The following is a 20,023-nucleotide window of genomic DNA, read 5'->3' on the forward strand; positions in this document are numbered from 1 at the left end:
TAAAAATTAATTTGATCCCTTATATGGCGATAAGATTGATATATACTTTTTAATAGATTTGTATAGCACATCCACACAGTTGAAGCCCACTGGTTAAAAATGGGTACAGGTATTTTAAAACACTTTAAATCGACCTGTACGTGAACACTTATATCAGTCATATCTGTGAATAATTATGCTTGGGAATATATGCATAATAGACAAAAACTACGGGCCGGCAACGCGGACCGGGCCAGCTAGTAATAAATAAAATATATAAAATATTTCCAATTTATTTTGATTAATAAACTCATACAGGTTCTAAAAATCCCCCAACGATTTTCGAATTGCATACTTTACCAAAACTATGAAAAATTTATAAAGGTGCAATATTTCATTGTTAGTAACTGTGGATTTTGAAAACATTGAAATGGGGTCAGCTGGCAGTTTCAACAAAATATTGAGTTCATTATGTCATGGAATTGTACAAAGTGATAGAAAGTAATGTGACTTTTGCATTAAAGAGCACAAAAATTACATTTTTCTTGATACCAACTCCCGGGACAAAAATTGTGTCGGCCCTAATTGACATATTTCGAAAGTAGTGGAGAATATTTATGTTTGCACGATGGTTAGTCTTGGTGCGTAGGTGTATGATAAAGTTTAAAACATACTAAGGGGTACTAAATTGGGTATTGTGTGAAGGAATAGAGCTGAAATCCGGAAATTTGATATGGATGTCACTGTTGGTGTCTGTGGAACCAGAGAAGTAGCTAGTTTTGGATATGCGTACAAATTTGGTAATGAGTCAACGTATAGGGCTAGAATTCCGAAATTTATTATTGAAGTCTCTGTTGGTATCTGGAATTGAGATCTGAGTGTGGTTTTGCAAATGCGTGCTATGATTGTTCGTTCTTGTTTTTATATGTTACTAAATTTGGTATTGGGTGAAGGGATATACCTAAAATTCTAATATTAAGGTCACTTTTGGTTCCTTGAGTTTACGTATAAAAACGTTTAAATAATTTTTGACGGGAAAATTGGATGTGGCTCCATTGTGCAACGGTTTTACTAATATCCTCCTCAGTAAACTTCAAAATCCATTGTTCTATCATTCCTTCCGAAAAAAAAACTTGAATATTATATGAAATCTTGAAGTGTACATAGTACTATGTGTTAAGTTTGTGTTAAAAAATTGTGCATTTTGAGTACAAACAAGTAAAAAAGCTGTAAGTTTGGCCGGGCCGAACTTTAGATACCATCCAGCATTTGGAACGAATTTAGCAACTTTCAAAATAGAAAATCCGTTAAAAAAAATTCTTTTAAAATATATTATATTAGGGTCTATACGACAACGTGGACCTGCATCTTCAAAATACCGAATATTGGGAGGTACCGTTATATGAGGTCTATACGAAGACGTGAACCTGCACAGACAATGTTCTGTCTTAGGCTGTAGTATCCATTACGAAATTCAAATACCAAATTTGAAACAATTCCGGTGAATAATGTCGCTAAAATCATCAAAATACCGAATTTCGGGAGGTACCGTTATATGAAAGCTATACGAAGGCGTGGACCTTCACAGACAATATTCTGTCATAGGCTGTAGTATTCATTACGAACTTCAAATACCAAATTTGAAACAATTCCGGTGAATAATGTCGCTAAAATCATCAAAATACCGAATATCTGGAGGTACTGTTATATGGGGGCTATACCAAAACGTGGACCTACATGGCCCATTTTCAATACCAAAAGTCCTGCAGACATAATATACATTTGAGTGAAGTTGTTTTCAATCTACTTCAATTCATTCAGAAACGAGAGTGATTTCCACAGACGGACAGATGGATAGACGGACGGACATCGCTAAACCGACATAGAATTTTATGCTGATCAAAAATATATATACTTTGTGGGGTATAAAATGTATATTTCGAGGTGTTACAAACGGAATGACAAACTCAATATATCCTCCATACAATGGTGGAAGGTATAAAAAGGCCTAACACCAACTGTATGAACGAATCTAAGATTTTAAGGTGTACTTTTCGCTGGCTAGTGGCAGGCACTTGCTAGTACTATATAAAATTTTACGAGAGAAAAGCGTTCTTAAACCCTACACCATACTTCAAGGTATTATGTCTTTGTGCACTTGGGAGAAGGAAACGGAATAGATAGATATTCCCATACATTGAAAAAGAAAATTGGTGAAAGCTTTATGGAAAATATTGCTACTAAATAGTAAAATAGTTCCTGAATGGCTAAACTTAGCTGACTCGTCGAACTTTGCCTTACATTTAAGACAAATTTAAAGCAGAAAGCCGATTTGGTCATAAATTTGCGATACAAACGAAATCTTCGTATTGCTCCAAACGTCTAGATCTTTTTCGCTCATATTCCTACTGGGAAAATCTTATTAATTTTTGTTTGCTCATGCAAATTTCGCAGAGTGGTAAAACATTTCGAACTTGGTTAAATAGATAATAGTAAAGTCATTCCTTCTAGCTTATCAGTCAAATAGTTCAAGTTAAGGTAGAACCTGACAAGGCGTCAAACATCATCACCGCACTCGAAGTTTTGGTAAAGAATTTAATCAGTATTACGCCAAAGATAAATAAACATTTAAATGCAACTTCTAGGTAAATATTTCACAAAACAATGAATCAGGCCATAACTTCTTTTCAGTTGGATATCAGTTGTCGTGGGAAGTATATAAAAGTTCAATATAAAATAAGAATAAGATCTACCATTCTTCGGGCATTACTTTATGGACATTTTTGAAAATGCAACTTGCAAAATTAATAGCCCATTTATTTGTTTACTTTCATTCTACCCAAAGTTTTTCCATAAAAGCTCCAACCTATTTTGCTGAAAATAATGCCGATATATCAAACTCAAGTGCGGTAGAAGTCGTGGTAAATAATGCCATTACACATTTACAAGAGACGGAAAATCAGAAATCTTCAACGAATCCAGAAGAAATCGGTGTGCACATTGAAGGAGACATAGTTCAAAATACAAAATTGTTTTCTAAAAATGGTGTCGTTTCCAAAACGTATCGTTGGCCATATGGTGTTATACCGTACGAAATTGCCGGAAGTTTTAATCAACATGATTTGGAAATAATTCACTATGCAATTCTTAATTTCCATCTCAAAACTTGTGTGCGTTTTATACCACGACGTTACAATGAAACCGATTACATATTGATAAATAATGAAAAATCCGGTTGCTGGTCATATGTCGGACGTCAGGGTGGACGGCAGAGATTAAATCTTGAATCGCCCATATGTTTGATCAATCCCGGTACGGCAATACATGAACTAATGCATGTCTTGGGATTTTTCCATGAACAAAATCGTCAGGAAAGAGATTCGTTTGTCAAAATTCTTTACGAAAATATCCGTGAAGGTTTGCAGAATAATTTCCGGAGAAGATCTCGTACGGCAGCATTTAATGTGCCCTATGATTATGCCAGTATCATGCATTACTCGTCAACGGCATTTTCACACAATGGTCAACCGACCATTGTGGCAAAGGTAAGTTTGTTTTTCCGTATTCTTCTACCCAAATAACAATCTCGATTATCTTTTGACATCCTCCAAGCAACCTGAATATAACAATATAATGGGACAACGTTACGGTCTCTCATCTTTGGATATTGTGAAAATAAATCGTATGTACAACTGTTATGGAGATCTAAGAGCGGAAGAAAAACCAACGACTGTTGCTGAAAGTACTCCGCTATCTATATTAAAACCTGAGTAACTATTAGTAATTGTATGAAAATGAAACAATAAATATGTACTAGTCAAATATACAATATTTGTAATTTTTGGTTCAGGGTTATTCGAAATTCGATATGCTGGGTTGACACTTTCAGCACTCTTTTCCTTTTTGTTAATTTTTCTATGTTTTTTTCGAGATGATGGATAAGAGTAACATAAAATTATGCCATGTTTACGTTAGAACATTTTGCTGGGTTAACCTACTTTGAGAGGATTTATTTGAAGTAAAAGTAATGGATATGACAGTTTAAATCCAAATCTAGTGGGTTAACCCTCATATATATAAACGTACTATTACATTCTTTTTCTTTGGGGAAAGTAACAGATTTTCCTGCAAATTTCGAAATTTACTACAGAATTGTCTGAAAATTAAATAGGCTATATAAATTTTTGAAATTCAACTTGGAACTGGAGATATAACATCAGAATCGGGGGTACCTCCAGAAAATTTAAATTTTGTCTATTGATCGTTTATAGATACAGTCTTCAAATTTGAAATATGTAACGGAATTCAGTACAAGAATTGGATATAGCTCCTATGTATATTTTCGGCCGATTTCATGTATTTGATGCACCAAACATGCTATGTACAGGGTGAAATAAAAAACTGCATCCAACTTCAGACTGCTGTCATTTCTAAGCTACTCGTCCGACAGCTGTTAAAATTATTTCAGTGACAGCTCATTATATTGTTTACAAGCGTACTAAAGCATTTTCGTGAGAACTTTCCAGAAAAAAGTTATTCGTGAAGGAATTCAAGCGTGATAGTTTAATTTCTTTATATTTGGCTGGGAAACCACAAGTGGATATCGTTAGAGCACTCCAGCATTTAAATGTGAATAAATCTTTTCTGTCTCGTACCATCGCTCGTTACCGTGATACTGGTAGCGTAACCCGACGTCAAGAAAGTGGACGGAATAAAACAGCAACATCCGCAGAAATTGTTCAAAATGTAAAGAAACAGTGGCAGAAAAATGACCCGTGTGCTACACATATCGCAATATTCCATTCGGCAAATATTAAAAAATGAGCTTAGGGTAAAGCCATTGAAATTCCAAAAAGTCCAAGAACTTACACCGCAACAGAAAGAAAATAGACGCAAAAGAGCTAAAGAGTTGCTTCGCTTAGCCGAAAGTGGTGAACTGCCGAATTTGGTTTTCTCCGATGAGAAAACATTCGTTGTCCAGCAGTTTGTAAACAGACAAAATTATAGTTTTTACTTGCCAAAGAGGTCAGCTGAAAATGTACACCTTCGGTTGGCCACCAGAACTCAAGCGCCGGCCATAACAGCCGATGGTCGGTCTCCGCTCGTATTAATCGACCGTGGCATCAGAATAAATGCCGAATATTATCGCGAAAATATTCTGGAGGGTGTATTCAAGCCTTGGGCACGCAAACATTTTGGCCGCAGACCTTGGGCATTCCAACAGGACTCAGCACCATCGCACTCAGCACGCGCCTCCAAGAATGGTTACAAAATGAGGTTCCTCGCTTTATTTCCAGCACACAATGGACATCAAAATCTCTCTCACTATTGTGTCTGAAGTATTTTATAAAGCAAGGTTGGCACTAAAAAATACCAAAATGTCGATCACCTCAAGCAAACGCTTCGCCGGGAATGGGCCAAAACTCCGTAGAGCAACATTCGGGCAGAATTTCAGATACCAACAGAGACCTCAATATCAAAATTGGGAGTCCCACCTCTATCCCTTCACCCAATTTTAGTCCAATTAATTATTTAGTACAATTTAGTTATTAGTTCCATTCAGTACTTTTCGTTCAATTATAGAGCATATTATGGAAACCACCATATGTCCGAGCTACATATGAACAGCGACCCTAATACAAAATTTCAGATTTCACCCAATACCAAATGGTACCAAAGGCAGCACAGTTTAGCACTTGTAGTACACATTTGCAAAACCACCTTATTATATCAAACATACTTTCCAACCCCTGATTTTCAAAAGTCGCATTTTGTGTATTTAGTAGAGCTCCCTCAACAAGAAAGTTTATATTGTTAATTTATGTGAAGTAGATCATACCAACATTCAACCAAATAACATTGCTGTATAATGCATGATATGACTTCGATTAGGATTATATTAAAATATATTTATTGGAGCAATAGATATTCCGAACTGAGATTCACCCAGTGGGAAAATTCGGGTAAATATGAAGAAATGTAACTAATTCTGGCTGATATTACATATATGGTGAACAATAAATGTAGAATCGTATGAAAATGTGTATCGAAGCTATCTATATAAACTTCTGATCTCGATAAAATTTGCCAGAATTATTTTCGAGCTGTATCTGATGTCCGGTATCAAATATCATTGTTGCCGAGTGCGTATTACGCATGTGAGGGACTTAAGCTCCAAATTGGATGAATCATATATGTGAGAGTTATAGGTATATCTGAACCGATTTCCACCAAATTTGAAGTACTTATTTCTAGGATGAATTCAATCGGAATTTGCCAAAATTCAGTCCGTTTGGGCTGTTACTAGCTATTTGGTGCACAAAAAACCTGATATCGATTAAAGATATATATGGGAGCTATATCCAAATCTGGACCGACCTTGACAAAATTTTAAACATTTATTTCTGAGCTGTATCTGGTACCAAAGATTTTTGTTATGGAGTGAATATTACGCATATAAGGGACATAAAACCCCAAATGGGATGCAATATATATATGGGCACTATAACTATATCTGAACCGATTTTCTCCAAATTTGATCTACTTACTTCTAGACTAAATTCAGGCAATTTGGACTGATATTGGCCATTTGGTGCACAATTAACCCGAAATCGGTTGAAGGTATATATGAGAGCTATATCTAAATTTGAATCGATTCTCACCAGTTTCAATAGGGTTCGTCCTTGGGCCAAACAAATTTTGTTTGGAAAATTTCATCTCAATCGGATAATAAATGTAATCTGCATTTTGTTCACAAAAATACATGGACAGACGGACGGACGGACTGACATGCATAAATCGACACAGAAGGTGACTCTATGAAGATCGCTTCCATCTCCATGTTACAAACAAATGAACAAAGCCAAAGTAATCTTACCACTATGTGATGTAGGGTATAAAAACATAAATCTTAAATTATTCAAGAATTTTTAGCAGAAAAGTCGTCGAAATATTGATTAGATTTTAGGAAGGTTTTCAAGGGAAGGAAATCATTATTTTGGAGCTTTACATTGTCTCTTTTTTGCTTTTGGCCGATCCTTGTTCAGAAAAAAAACCAAGGCGTGCCAGTTTTTGATCATACAGAAAACTAAGGTGGATATAAACTATATATGCAATAAACTGATGGCAATGTTCCGAACAGGTTGAGATCTTTTTGCTTAGAGGAAAGACCCTAACAACTGAGTTTTTCAACCGGATATTCACTTAACAAACCCGAATTGTTTACCCATAACATTTATGATCCAAACATATTTATTATAGAAGTTTCTGATATTTGTATTTTGGTAAATATTAATATTCTAAGCGTTCCTCTTGGCAGCCAATATGCGTGACCGCGGCAGACGACACTGGCTAATGCTGTGCAGACGATATTGCATTTCGGGCTGAGCGACCTTTTCATATAACTTATGTTTGGCCTCCTCAACAGTGTGTACCGCAACGCCACCATCACCCGCCTCATCCATATTGAAGGCTTCACCTTCGGCACACTCGGGACACTGTTGAGTCAGAACAATATCATTGAGTTCGGTGGGCCATTCACAAATCTTTTCAATTTGTTTGACAACATAATCGCCAAATGCCTTGCTCTCGTCCCTTCGCTCCAAAACATAAACACTGGCCGTTATGTCGAATATACGACGTTCCAAAATCTTTAGGAACCTTCGCACATTGACCAAATCAACGTGACTGTGATTACCGAGCAATACCATAAGCGGAGAGGCATCACATTGAGACAATTTAAAAAGTGTTTCAATACCCTTTAGGAGACTATCCAAACGCTGATCATTCGACTCACGAACCTTTTGTAATTCCGAATTTTTCTTTTGCTTTTCGGCCAGAGTTTGCTCTAGACGTTCTATGGTCTCGTATTGATCCTGGAGAGAATTCAAATTGGTTTTCTTCAATGAGTCGATGTCATTGTAAAGACGATTGACCGAATTCGTTAAAAGAGTCATGTGATAGCTTAGTTCGTTGGCATAATTGAAATAGGAATAGTAGAGACTCTCCTGCTGCTGGAATTTTTCAATGACCTTTTCGACATTTTGTGTCTGGGTATAGTCTTGAATTTTCTCCAAAATCTTGTTGTACAAATTGATTTTCTTTTTGTGGTATTGGCGAAACTTTTCACGACGCGCATACTCCTTGGGTTGTAAATCAGCCAATTCTCGTGCCTTGCCTTTGGTATCCATAAATTCATTTGTATCTGTTTCGGCAGCAATTTTTCTCATCAGACCTTGCATTTCTACTTTGCGCATATCCTTTTCTTTTTTATCTCGTTTCACCAGATTGTCAATTTTCTCATAGATATCTATGCAATTGTCAAAGGTACCCAGGGCGTATTCGATCAATTCAATTAAATATTTTTTGTCACTATTTAGCTTCTGAACCAATTTCGAATAAGATTCATTGAAAAACGTACGATGATTGAGTATTTTTATTAATTCCTCCCGCAATACTGCATTAATGGCAGTAAAACTACATTCTCTGCGTATCCCCACCTCAAGTTGATTTTCCAATATCATTAATTTCTTACGCGTCTTGGCCACATGGGCCTGATGTTGGGTCTCCGGCACGGTTTTACGATTCAATTCATAGATTTGTTTATTCACTCGACTTATCTCCCGTTCCAAATTTGCAACATCCACCTTAAGTTTGCGATTTTCGTTCGACAGCCGTTCCTGACATTCAATATGACATTTGATATTGTACAGACAACGCTTATTTTCGCGTACGTGTGTCAGACCATTGGCCACCCAAATTTGTGCTCTCAAATCATCCTTTTCGAGCTTCAACTGATCGATGGCATTCTGATAGCTAGCCTCGATAATGGTCTCCTTGCGACTCTTTAATTTTGTCGACAGAATCTTTTTATATTCTCGCTGACGTTTACCCAACTCCTTTTGCTTGGCCAAATATGCTTCGAGGAAATTTTTCTTAGTCAAATTGTCCATGGCGAAGGGCTTTCAGTTAAGAATATAATTAAAATAAAATTTAATAACAATTATATTATTTTTAGCAGCCAACTGGGCTCTCAAAATATAAATTCTGAGGAATTTTGTGTGCAGAAAAAATTAAGTAAGGTCGAACTTTAAATATCCTTCAACATTAGAAAAAGGAACCATTTTTGTATAGAGTATCTGGATTCATACGTATTCCATTTTTAAATTAAAAATACCAGTAAGATTGTTTGAAGAATGCGGTAAAGATGGTATGGGGGCGATTCCATCCAAAACCAATTTTATTCTACAAAGATTTTAATCTATTGCGAATCTCTAGTTTGTCTAAGACTATGTCCGCTATTGTCGGTGATAGTGGATTTCCCATTATCATTCCAAATACTTGGTTATATATTTTATCGTCGAACATGAAATAGTTTTTGTATTGGAGGCAGAATTGTAAAATTTGAAGAAAACGTGATTTTGGTATTTCTGTATATTTTCTTATTTCATCCCATTTTCCCATTATGATTTTTATTGCGGTGTGGACTATTTTGGATTAGGAATATTTGTGAAAAGTGACACTACATCAAATGAAACTAGAATGTCTGTGTTGTCAAGTTGGATGTTTTTTATGTTTTGTTTTAAAGAAGTAGAGTTTTTTATATTATAGTTCTTCGAGATTTGGTTTTTTAAAATCTGTCCAAGGTACTTTGAAAGTTCATAGTATGGTACATTCATTGACGAAACAATTGGTCTTAGTGGGATGTTGGGTTTGTGGATTTTCGGCAACCCATATATTCGAGGCGCGTTAGCTGCAGTGCAAGATAATATCTTTTTTTTTCCAACAAAGTTATATTCTTGTTCTTGTATAGTTCTGAGACCAAATTGTTATTCGCTTTTTGTAATTTTTGGGTTGGATCTGTTCGTAATATTTTATATGTGTGTTTGTCCTGTAGAAAAGTTTCCATTTTAGAAATGTAGTCCTTTTTATTCATTGCTACGGTTTTATTTCAAGCAGATAATGCTTGCAAAATAATAACGTCTTTGTGTCTTTGTCTTCTTTCAGTGTATTTACTTTTTTCCTGTGTGTTTCTGTCAGTTTTTTCCTTATTGCATTCGTTCTACTTTTTTGTTTCTGTATGAATGTCTTATAGTCAGTTGGTTCTAATATGGAATGTAGATTGAAATTAAACGTGAAACGTCGGGAATAAAATACAAAATAAAATAATTTTGTTTTAATTTGTATATGAAACCTAAGGTCAAAAAGCCATGGTACAATGATATCAAGGTAGGGCTATGATACCATATGATTTACATTTTTTATTTTCTTGGCTTAATATGTCATCTTTATTTGTTTATGTATGTGTTTTCTTTTCAATAACAAAAAAAAATTGTTCAGAAAACATTCAAATTCGGATGTTTTCAAAATGTTTATTTCATCGTATGCATCGACAAAATCTAGAGTTTTTGTAGCGAAATAATCCTTTAGAGATATATAGAACCTGGTTTTAAAAAGAAGTGTTGACCTTTCATTCAGTTTTCGCGGTTTTTAATTATTTATTCAAAATACATGCAACAAGTTGTTTGATTTTTTATTGTTTTGATACTAATTCTGACATTACAAGCCAAACAGGTAGATCTCTATACTTGTAATTTTTTCAAAGTTGACCAACCTTGTATTCATTGTACCATGCAAAAAGCTAAAACACTCAAACAATGTGAATATCTTTTGTCAATTTTTTAAATTTTTGTCATATTTTTTATTGCATGCGATGTTTTCAATTCGACTTACAATTTTGAATTGTAAATTTTCTAAATTTTTACATTTCTCAAAACTACGGTTTGAGGGTATTATATGCATTTCGCAATTATCGTCCGATCCTCACGAAATTTGGCATAGGGGTAGGGTTAGGGTCAGAATTAAAGCCTATTGTTCTTAATATGTACATTTAGAGGTGCAAATGGACTAAAACAATTTAATTTTTTCTAATTTTGTAGTCGCTCTATAAACCACAATTGAAACTAATCGACATGGAATTTCGCATCGGAAGAGAGTTAAGGACAGGGAAGAAGTCTTGCATTTTGGATGACAGTAAAATGGACCACAACTTTCGTGTGAAATTGTTTTGATTACTTAAAAACACTCGGTAAATATTGGCCAAATTCTCCGGGTAAAAAAATTAAGGGTAACCTCTGGGCGGGGCTCGTTGACATTATTTAAAAAACGAAATATTCCAAAATGGATTTTGATAGAAGGGGGTTTCGAACATATTGTAGCAAAGACCTAAAATGGTAAAGACTAGACAAAATGCATTTTGAGCAAATGGTTTGTGTCTACAATACATAGAGTAACAGCTCATGGCAGAGACATGTTAATATAAAAACCACTATTACAGAAACGGATATCAAATAAAAATTTGAAAAATCCAAAATTTTGGTTTCAAAATTCTATTCCATGGACCTTTCCGAAAATTTGCACATTGCTTTGGCGGTTTAAATCAGTTAACATTTGTAATTATGTTGTTATGATATCGTAACAACAGAGGTATTTTCACAGGGTTACCATATCTTGACTCTGTCTTGTCCTATCTTTACACTTCTATGTCTTTGATTGTAGTGTTGTAGGGTATCACATGGTCGGCACCGCACGATTATAGCCTTTGCGAAACCATCAGTTAACTAATTTTTTTCTATAGAAAAAAACCGAAACCATCAGTTCACTGATTTTTTTCTGTAGAAAAGAAAAATCGAAACCATCAGTTCACTGATTTTTTTCTGTAGAAAAAAATCGAAACCATCAGTTCACTGATTTTTTTCTGTAGAGAAAAAATCGAAACCATCAGTTCACTAATTTTTTTCTATAGAAAAAAAATTGAAACCATCAGTTCACTGACTTTTTTTCTATAGAAAAAAATCGAAACCATCAGTTCACTGACTTTTTTTCTATAGAAAGAAAATCGAAACCATCAGTTAACTAACTTTTTTTCTATAGAAAACAAAATATAGAGAAAAACCCAATCCTCAGTGAACTGAGGTTTTTTTCTACAGAAAAAAATCAGTGAACTGAGGTTTGGGTTTTTTTTTCTATACAAAAACGAGTCCTCTGTTCACTGTTTTTTTTTCCTGTTGAAAAAAAAACGAAACCTCAGTTCTCTGATTTTTTCTGTAGAAACACAACGAAACCTCAGTTCACTGATTTTTCTCAATAGAAAAAATCGAAACCTCAGTTCATTGATTTTTTCCCAATAGAAAAAAATTGAAACCACAGTTCACTGATTTTTTCTATGGAAAAAAATGGAAACCTCAGTCGACTGATTTTTATACCCTGCAACACTATGTGTTGGGGGTATTATAAGTATGATTGGGCCAAAATTATGAAACACCTCGAAATATTGGTTTCCCACATAGGATAGTATATATGGATCTTCCTAGCTCGCCGAGCTGAGTCGATCTAGCAATGTTTGTCCGTCCGTCCGTCTGTCCATGTTAATTTGTAATCAAGCTACAGGTCGCAATTATGAACCGATCCTCACGAAATTGAAAATGGAGGTGGGGTTATGGTCAGAATAGAACCCTATTGTTTTTGGAGATGATTGCAAAATATTTAGGGGTTGAAATGGACCAAAAACAGGAAATTTTCCTGATTTTGCCGTTGCTCTGTAGGCCACAATTATGAACCAAACGACGCGGAAATTTACATGGAGTTAGAGTTTAGGACTGGGCAGAAGCCAATCAATTTGGATTTTTTTCTATATAAAATATAGCAATTGAATGATTTGTTTTTTTTTCAAGAAAAACTGAGGCATGTGTTTTGAAGGAATATTTTTTGTAAAGGAAACCAATCAGATATCAGTTTCTGAGGATTTTCTCTAGAAAAAAGGCAAACCTCTACTTTTAAACATTTATTTTTTACAAATACAAATAGAACCTCAAATTTTAATATGGGATTTAAATGGAATGGGATTTAAAATTTATTGTTGGGTTATTCCAGAGGTTTCCAAGGCCCGGAATATCTTTTGTATCGAAAAAATGTAGGCAGCTGTACGCAAATCGTTACACAAGGCATACTCGTTGGCTACCTCCTTGATACCCTGTCCCGCCATTTCCATTACAGTCTGTAAACCATAGTCCACAATATCAGCTTCCGATGTACAGTTGCGAATTTTTTCCAAATTTGCGTTAGGACAAATATGAGGCTAAATATTACAAAAAAAATAATTAATATGAATTCCCATAATATTTAACCCTCATATGACCTACCGCGTCTCCCCCCAAGGATTCATTAATCGAGTTGAAAATCTCACGAACAACGTGATTGTCACGTTTCGAGGACATTTTACCATAGGAAACATGATTGATATTTTTCAAAAATTCAAAATAGGATACCGTCGCCCCACCGGCATTGCAATACATATCGGGTATCATGAGAATACCCTTTTTGCGTAGAATTTCATCAGCAGCTGGGGTCACGGGACCATTGGCACCCTCGAGTATTATTTTTGCCTGAACCTTGGCGGCGTTGTCCGCATTGAGCACTTTTTGAGTGGCACAAGGCATTAAAATGTCACATTTCTCGCTTAAGAGTGAACCCTGCTTTTCGGTGGCCTTGGAAAAACCTTTGAGGGTCTTCTTCTCGGACATATGGGATATGAGGTCCTGTTGAAAAGTAACTTTTTTATTATTTACTTTTACCTTTCATTATACATACATCAGGATTAATTCCCTCTGGATTCATCAATGATACATTTTTTTCCTCCACCCCAATTAATTTGGCACCAGCCTCCACCACAAACTTGGCAGCGTATGAACCGACATTACCAAAGCCTTGGACAATAACTGTTTTACCTTTCCAACCCGGCTTCAGTTTCAGAAAATCCATCCAATCTTTGTCCTGAAGGAAAACGTCACCAGCCTTCCAGACTCCACGTCCAGTGGCCGAAGTGCGACCATTTATGCCACCCATGTGAACTGGTTTTCCAGTGACAATAGCCAATGCATTGATGTCCTTGTGACCTTAGAACATTAAATCGAAAATTAGAATAAAAAATATTCCTTATTGTCAATCCCATACCAAATGTCTTTAAATACTGATCACAAATCCAATTCATTTCCCTCTCGCCCGTATTTACATCGGGTGCTGGAACATCGATGCCAGGACCAATCATGTTTCGTCTTAACAATTCCATGGTATAACGTCGGGTAATTATTTGCAGTTCTTTGTCGGTATATTTTCTAGGATCTATGCGTATGCCCCCCTTGGCCCCTCCAAAGGGTAAATTAACGCAGGCGCACTTAAAGGACATTAAATAGGCCAAACCTTTGACCTCATCCTCTTCCACATCCAAGCCAAAGCGTATACCTTAAAAGGGGATATATACACTTATTTTCCCACAAATATGTATCTTCTCCACCCCCCAACTTACCTCCCTTTACCGGCAAACGTTGTTTCATATGATGTGCCCTATAACCGGTTATTATTTCAATTTCAGAATTATTTTTCAACAACGGGAAATTAACCTCAATACATGTCGTAACACGCCCCATAAATCTTAATATACCACTAACTCGTGCCTCAACACTTTTCGACTCCAATTTGGGATATTTCTTGATCAGTTCCTGGATAAGTGTGGGTTCCATTAGCTTAGCAGCAGCGTGATAATAATATTCAACCATATGAGCAAAATTTGGATTTTTATCGGTTGGTATCTTTTCTAAATGTTTTGGTATTTCATGTTTGCCACGTTGAGAAAGGGGGTTCCATGAAAATGGATTCTTCGGGGTTACTCGTTGAGGGAGAGAACGAATCATTTTGATTCCTTGCCAATTGAAAGGAGAAATTTTAACGTTCCGATAATTTGACTTTTCCTCTTTCTTATTTTGAAGAAATCAATATTAGGGTGACACGAAGTGTAAATTAGAAATTTGGATACGTAATTAAAAAGTTTAAGTCGGATTTTTCATTGCCAAAAGCCGATCAATGAAATAATCGAAAGACGACTTGCGTATTCCTAATTATGAAATTTCCCAATATATAAGCTTATTTCCAGAACTTCTGTTGATCTGCAGGTTATGCAATATACAGGGTGAGATAAAAAACTGCAACAAAGGCAAACGCCATAATTTTGATTTTAATTTTATTGAATGAAAGCAAAAAATGTCGGAAATAGCATCACATTTTAGAATAAGTTTAGATTTGTTCGAGTTGGTCACCTTTGGCATGAATTATGGCCTTCAAACGGCCAATGAAACGGTCACACGCTGCCCGAATGTCGCTCTGCGGTATTTTGACCCATTCCCGTCGAAGCGCTTGCTTAAGGTATTTAGAATTTGGTATTTTTTTGTGCCAACCTTGCTTTCCAAAATACTCCAGACACAATAGTCCAACGGATTGTTATCCGCAAATTTTTGTGGCCATTGTGCGCTGGAAATGTAGCGAGGAACCTCATTTTGTAACCATTCCTGGGTGGTGCGTGCTGAGTGCGATGGTGCTGCGTCCTGTTGGAATGTCCAAGGTTTGCGGCCAAAATATTTTCGCGATAATATTCAGCATTTATTTTGATACCACGGTCGATTAATACGAGCGGAGAGCGACCATCGGCTGTTATGGCCCACACCATCACCAAGGCTTGAGTTCTGGTGGCCAACCGAAGGTGCACATTTTTCAGCTGACCTCTTTGGCAAGTAAACACGATCATTTTGTTAGTTTACAAACTGCTGGAGAACGAATGTTTTCTCATCGGAGAAAACCATCATCACTTTGGCCAAGCGAAGCAACTCTTTAGCTCTTTTGGGTCTATTTTCTTTCTGTTGCATTATTTGCCGAATGGAATATTGCGATATGTTCAGCTTACGAGCCATTTTTCGGCCACTGCGTTCGAACCATTTCTGCTGATGTTGCTGTTTTCTTCTGTTCACTTACTTGACGTTGGGCTACACTACCAGTATCACGGTAACGAGCGATGGTACGAGACACAAAAGAGTTATTCACATTTAAATGATGGAGTGCTCTAACGATAGCCACTTGTGGTTTTCCAGCCAAATGTAAAGAAATCACACTATCACGCTTGAATTCCATCACGAATAACTTTTTTTCTGGAAAATTCTCTGCTTTTGTATGCTTGTAAACAATATAATGAGCTGTCGCTGGAATAATTTTAACAGCTGTCGGACTAGTGGCTTAGAAATGACAGCAGTCTGAAGTTGGTTGCAGTTTTTGCATGTCACTCTGGACATTTGAGTAAAATTTTATCAACCTACTTCATTTCGTTCGGAAGGTAGAGTGATTTCCGCAGAACGGTCACCGCTAAATCGAAATAGAATTTTATGCTGATCAAGAATATATGTTCTTTGTGGGGTTTGAAATGTACATATTGAGGTGTTACACACGGTGCAGGTTATAAAAAATTTTAAATAAAAATTCGAAGTCATTATTATTTTTAAATTGTATTTTATTTTTAACAAATATGTTTTTTTTTATTTATTTAATTTATGCAAATGTTTTTGAGCATTTTTTACGTTTGTTGGTTTTGTTTTTCTGACTTATAATTACAAAAAAAAAAAAAAAAAAAAAATAATTAAAATTTGATTTTAAATATAATTTATTATATAAGTATATGTAGAGTTCTTGTTTTTATATTAATAATTGTAATTTTTTTACACCTACTTAAAATTAAAGTTTTAAGATTTTTATTTTGTGTATCATCTAAAAAAACTACTTTAAACAATTATGATAATCTTTTCATGGTTTTATTTAATTTTTTTTCTTTCCACGCTGGTTTCTTTTACAAAGTTGGGGATTTTTTATGTTTTCATTTAAAATTGTAATAAATTTTATGTTTTGTTAAAACTCTCGAGTCTCACGGAAGCACTCATGCACTGAGAAATGATTTGTGTATATATTTTAAGGGTTGAATTAAAAATAATAATAATTAAAGACAAAGAAAACTTGAAGTCTAAGACACTTAAAGAATGGGGAAAGGGAAGTTGTTTTAAGATTAAAAATATTTTTTAAAGAAAATTATATACAAAATATATATTTTTAATTTTGTTTAATATCACTTAACTTTGGATACTCAATTACTTGTGTAAGCGGTCTGTTTGTTTTGTAAATTATGTTTTTTTGTTGTATGGCATATTAAATTTTATTCAGGCAATTTTTTAATTTTTTTTTTGTAAATTGCACAATTAAATTAATTTATTGAGCCTTGTTTTTTTGTTATCAAATTTGGGTTTTGTATACATTTTATAAAAACTTAATAAATTAACGAGAACATTGCTGGTTAAAAAATAACTAAAATTACATTTTTCAAACCTATCTTCGGGGAATTTAATTAATTTCAAATTAATTTTTTTTCGTCTTAGCACTTTAAGAAAATATTTTGTTTTTAATTTCCTACGAATCCACTATTTATTGGTTTTCTTGTATTTTTAAATAAAATAAAAAATATATATATTTTTTTTTGTGTAAAAAAACAATTTTCCTTAAAATACATCACGTTTTCAATGATATTTCTTATTAATAATAAAAAAACTATTTAATATATATTAAAAAAAAACATTTTTGTTTTGTTTTTAAAAACAATTACAAAAAAACGGTTTTTTTTTTTGCGAGAAATTAAACAAAATTGTTGCTTTTTTATTGTGCGTCTATGATGGGGGTAGAATAATAACTTGTGCATTTAAAAATTTACATTGAATTCTTAATTACAAACAATTTGTGTTGTTGTAGTTTTTAAGCACATTTGGAAGAATCCACCATTTTGTTTTTGTATCATTTGTTTTGTAAGGGACCAAAACCCCTTTTATCTCTCTTTCTGCGTAAACACAAGAACGGCTGAGATTTATTGGTAATCTAATCATCATCCTTCTTTTCGGTTTTGAGGTCATATTTAGCACACAATTCTTCAGGTGAGCAACTAGAAAAGGAAAGAGAAAAATAATAGAAAATTAGTAAAGACATTCTACATATTATTTTTTCAAAATATTTGTAAAAATAAAATAATCTGTAGTATTTTAAAATGCTGGTTAGCAACTAGTCCATTGTGAATGTTTCGATAGTTGTGACAAAAACCCCGTTGCATCTACAATGAATTAAATCGTAGCATACTTTTAGGCTTGAACAAAAACGACCATTCACATGGTGCCACAAAACGCAACATTTTCATTACGATTACAAATTAAGAAATTTCAATTTTAGTGAATTATTACACCCACAAAACACGGTATTTTACGCGGAAAACTGAGTTGTTTGGGAAAGATTTTTATAACTTGGGTAAGAGAAAAGTGTAGAATAAACGTCCCTGGAAATCAATTACCAAATTACAAAAAAAATTGCGCATACAAATTTGCTATTGTAAAGAAAATAATTTAAACAAAATTAAAGCTTACCCAATTAAACCTTGTAGATCACATACAAAACGATAAACATAACGTTTACCAGCTGTCTTATGAATGATATTTTTATCATAATAATAACGTAGGCCTCGGCTTAGCTTTTCATAATTCATTTTTGGTTTGTTTTTGCGTATACCCCAGCGGCGGGCAACCTATAATACAACAAAAAGAAGAAAAATAAACCATTAGTATCCTTAAACATCATTCTTCCAGATTTGCTTTCAAACTTACCTCATCTGGATCGGTCAGCTTGAATTCCCAACCATCACCCGTCCAAGATATAAATCCCTGACACGTTTTGTCCATTAACAATTCCAATAAAAATTGCCACAACTGAATGGGTCCAGAGCCCTGGAAACATGGCACTCCACCCTGAGTTGAATAACCACCCAGCAAGGCCTTATCCAAACACATCGATGACAAATATGCAGCTGGATGTTGAGCACCATGATGACTGGCCCACTGATCTGCTTGGGCGGCCATACTGGGGAATTGTGGTGTATCATAGGGTGAAAATTCCGGCGAATAGGCATCATGAAATCTTGAGCGACCATAGGCATTGTATTTTTGCTCCACATTGAGGCTATAGAAATCGGCTGGATTACTGTCCAAATAATTGCTGGCCGCCTGGGCTTGATGATCTTGTGAAGACATAGTACTGTGATAATCACTGTCATCGTAACCAGCAGCGGCTGCGGCAGCCACAGCATTGGCATTGGCTAAATGGGCTGGCGTTAGGCCAAATTGGGCTGTGAGATCTGTGGGATCATTGGGATTGGCGGAATTCGAGCCAGCGAGATTACCATAGGCGCTTTGGGTACCGGGCTCCTCTTTCATTTGATGTTGTGTGTAAAAAGCTGCAGCGGCAGCAGCTGAATTACGCATCGACATTTGCATGTAATTGAGATTTGCACCATTGTTGTTGTTATTGTTGTTGTTGCTATTAACACTATTGGGCGAAAGGCTGCTGGGTTGTGAAACTGAAACAGCCGATGTGGCATTTTGTTGGTTTGCATGAGCGGGTGGCAGCATTGAGTTTTGATTGTTAGCAGCATTTTGTTGTTGCTGCTGCTGTGGTGGCGGGCTGTTGTTGCGATCGTGTGTTGATGATCCGTAACCTAAAATGAAGGGAAATTTTAGGATATTGGATTAGAAATTTGTTATAATTTCAATTAGTTTATATCTAATAAAATAAAATAATATTAATATAAAAATTAAAATGTATTTTTGATGACCTATTATGGTTAGTGGTGATTTAATTTTACCTAGAAAATTAATTGTTAAACTTAATTTCAATCATTCCGCAAGAATATACTGCACTTTGTATTTTTAGGTATTTTAATTTTTTTCCAATGATTTTAAAATATGTTTTTATTTTTTTCTGCATTATTAGAAATATACAAGGACATACACAATTGCTCTGTTCAAGAACTGTCAGAATGTAATTTTTTTTACTACGATAAAAGATTTTTCCTCTGTAATATCGAAAAAGATTGTAAAACTAGTAGATTCTTGCAGGTACTGGAGCTGAGCAAATATTGAGAACATTTCCTGAACCTTGTCTAATTTTGAACATAATTTTTCAATACAAAACAAAATATTTTTTTTTCATTAATTGTTTATAATGTTTGCAGTAGAATATAATTCTTTAAAAATCAGTTTTTTATTTATACCAAACCATTTTATACATCATAATAATAATATAATTTATA

The 20,023-nt window shown here is 34.7% G+C and overlaps 4 protein-coding genes across 7 annotated transcripts in view; 1 reads left to right on the forward strand and 3 right to left on the reverse strand.

The window, feature by feature from the left end:
• Positions 1–2,686: 2,686 nt before the first annotated feature.
• On the forward strand, positions 2,687–3,753 carry LOC131800561 (zinc metalloproteinase nas-8-like). Its single transcript, XM_059126997.1, has 2 exons — positions 2,687–3,524; positions 3,592–3,753. The coding sequence occupies exons 1-2, from the start codon at positions 2,769–2,771 to the stop codon at positions 3,751–3,753; spliced, it is 918 nt and encodes a 305-aa protein (XP_058982980.1). The 5' UTR covers positions 2,687–2,768.
• A 3,459-nt stretch (positions 3,754–7,212) lies between these two features.
• LOC101893971 (coiled-coil domain-containing protein 63) lies at positions 7,213–9,003 on the reverse strand. Its single transcript, XM_005180375.3, has one exon. It carries the CDS (start codon positions 8,928–8,930, stop codon positions 7,278–7,280), a length of 1,653 nt encoding a protein of 550 aa, XP_005180432.1. The 5' UTR covers positions 8,931–9,003; the 3' UTR covers positions 7,213–7,277.
• A 3,804-nt stretch (positions 9,004–12,807) lies between these two features.
• On the reverse strand, positions 12,808–14,849 carry LOC101893797 (glutamate dehydrogenase, mitochondrial). Its single transcript, XM_005180374.4, has 5 exons — positions 14,342–14,849; positions 13,990–14,277; positions 13,627–13,931; positions 13,179–13,574; positions 12,808–13,114 (listed from the first exon to the last, which is right to left on the reverse strand). Exons 1-5 carry the CDS (start codon positions 14,724–14,726, stop codon positions 12,890–12,892), a joined length of 1,599 nt encoding a protein of 532 aa, XP_005180431.2. The 5' UTR covers positions 14,727–14,849; the 3' UTR covers positions 12,808–12,889.
• Positions 14,850–16,345: 1,496 nt separating this feature from the next.
• The window catches only part of LOC101897626 (ETS-like protein pointed), a 305,487-nt gene continuing 301,809 nt past the window's right edge, over positions 16,346–20,023 (reverse strand). For all 4 annotated transcript variants that reach the window (XM_059126975.1, XM_059126976.1, XM_059126977.1 and 1 more), the window contains 3 exons: positions 18,543–19,429; positions 18,306–18,463; positions 16,346–17,833 (listed from right to left, as the gene is read on the reverse strand). In XM_059126975.1, the coding sequence (XP_058982958.1) occupies positions 17,770–17,833; positions 18,306–18,463; positions 18,543–19,429 (1,109 nt within the window). In that variant the 3' untranslated portion in view covers positions 16,346–17,769. The remainder of the gene's footprint in view (positions 17,834–18,305; positions 18,464–18,542; positions 19,430–20,023) is intronic.

The sequence above is a fragment of the Musca domestica genome, unplaced genomic scaffold (assembly GCF_030504385.1).
Source record: "Musca domestica strain aabys unplaced genomic scaffold, Musca_domestica.polishedcontigs.V.1.1 42, whole genome shotgun sequence".
NCBI classification, from domain to species: domain Eukaryota; kingdom Metazoa; phylum Arthropoda; class Insecta; order Diptera; family Muscidae; genus Musca; species Musca domestica.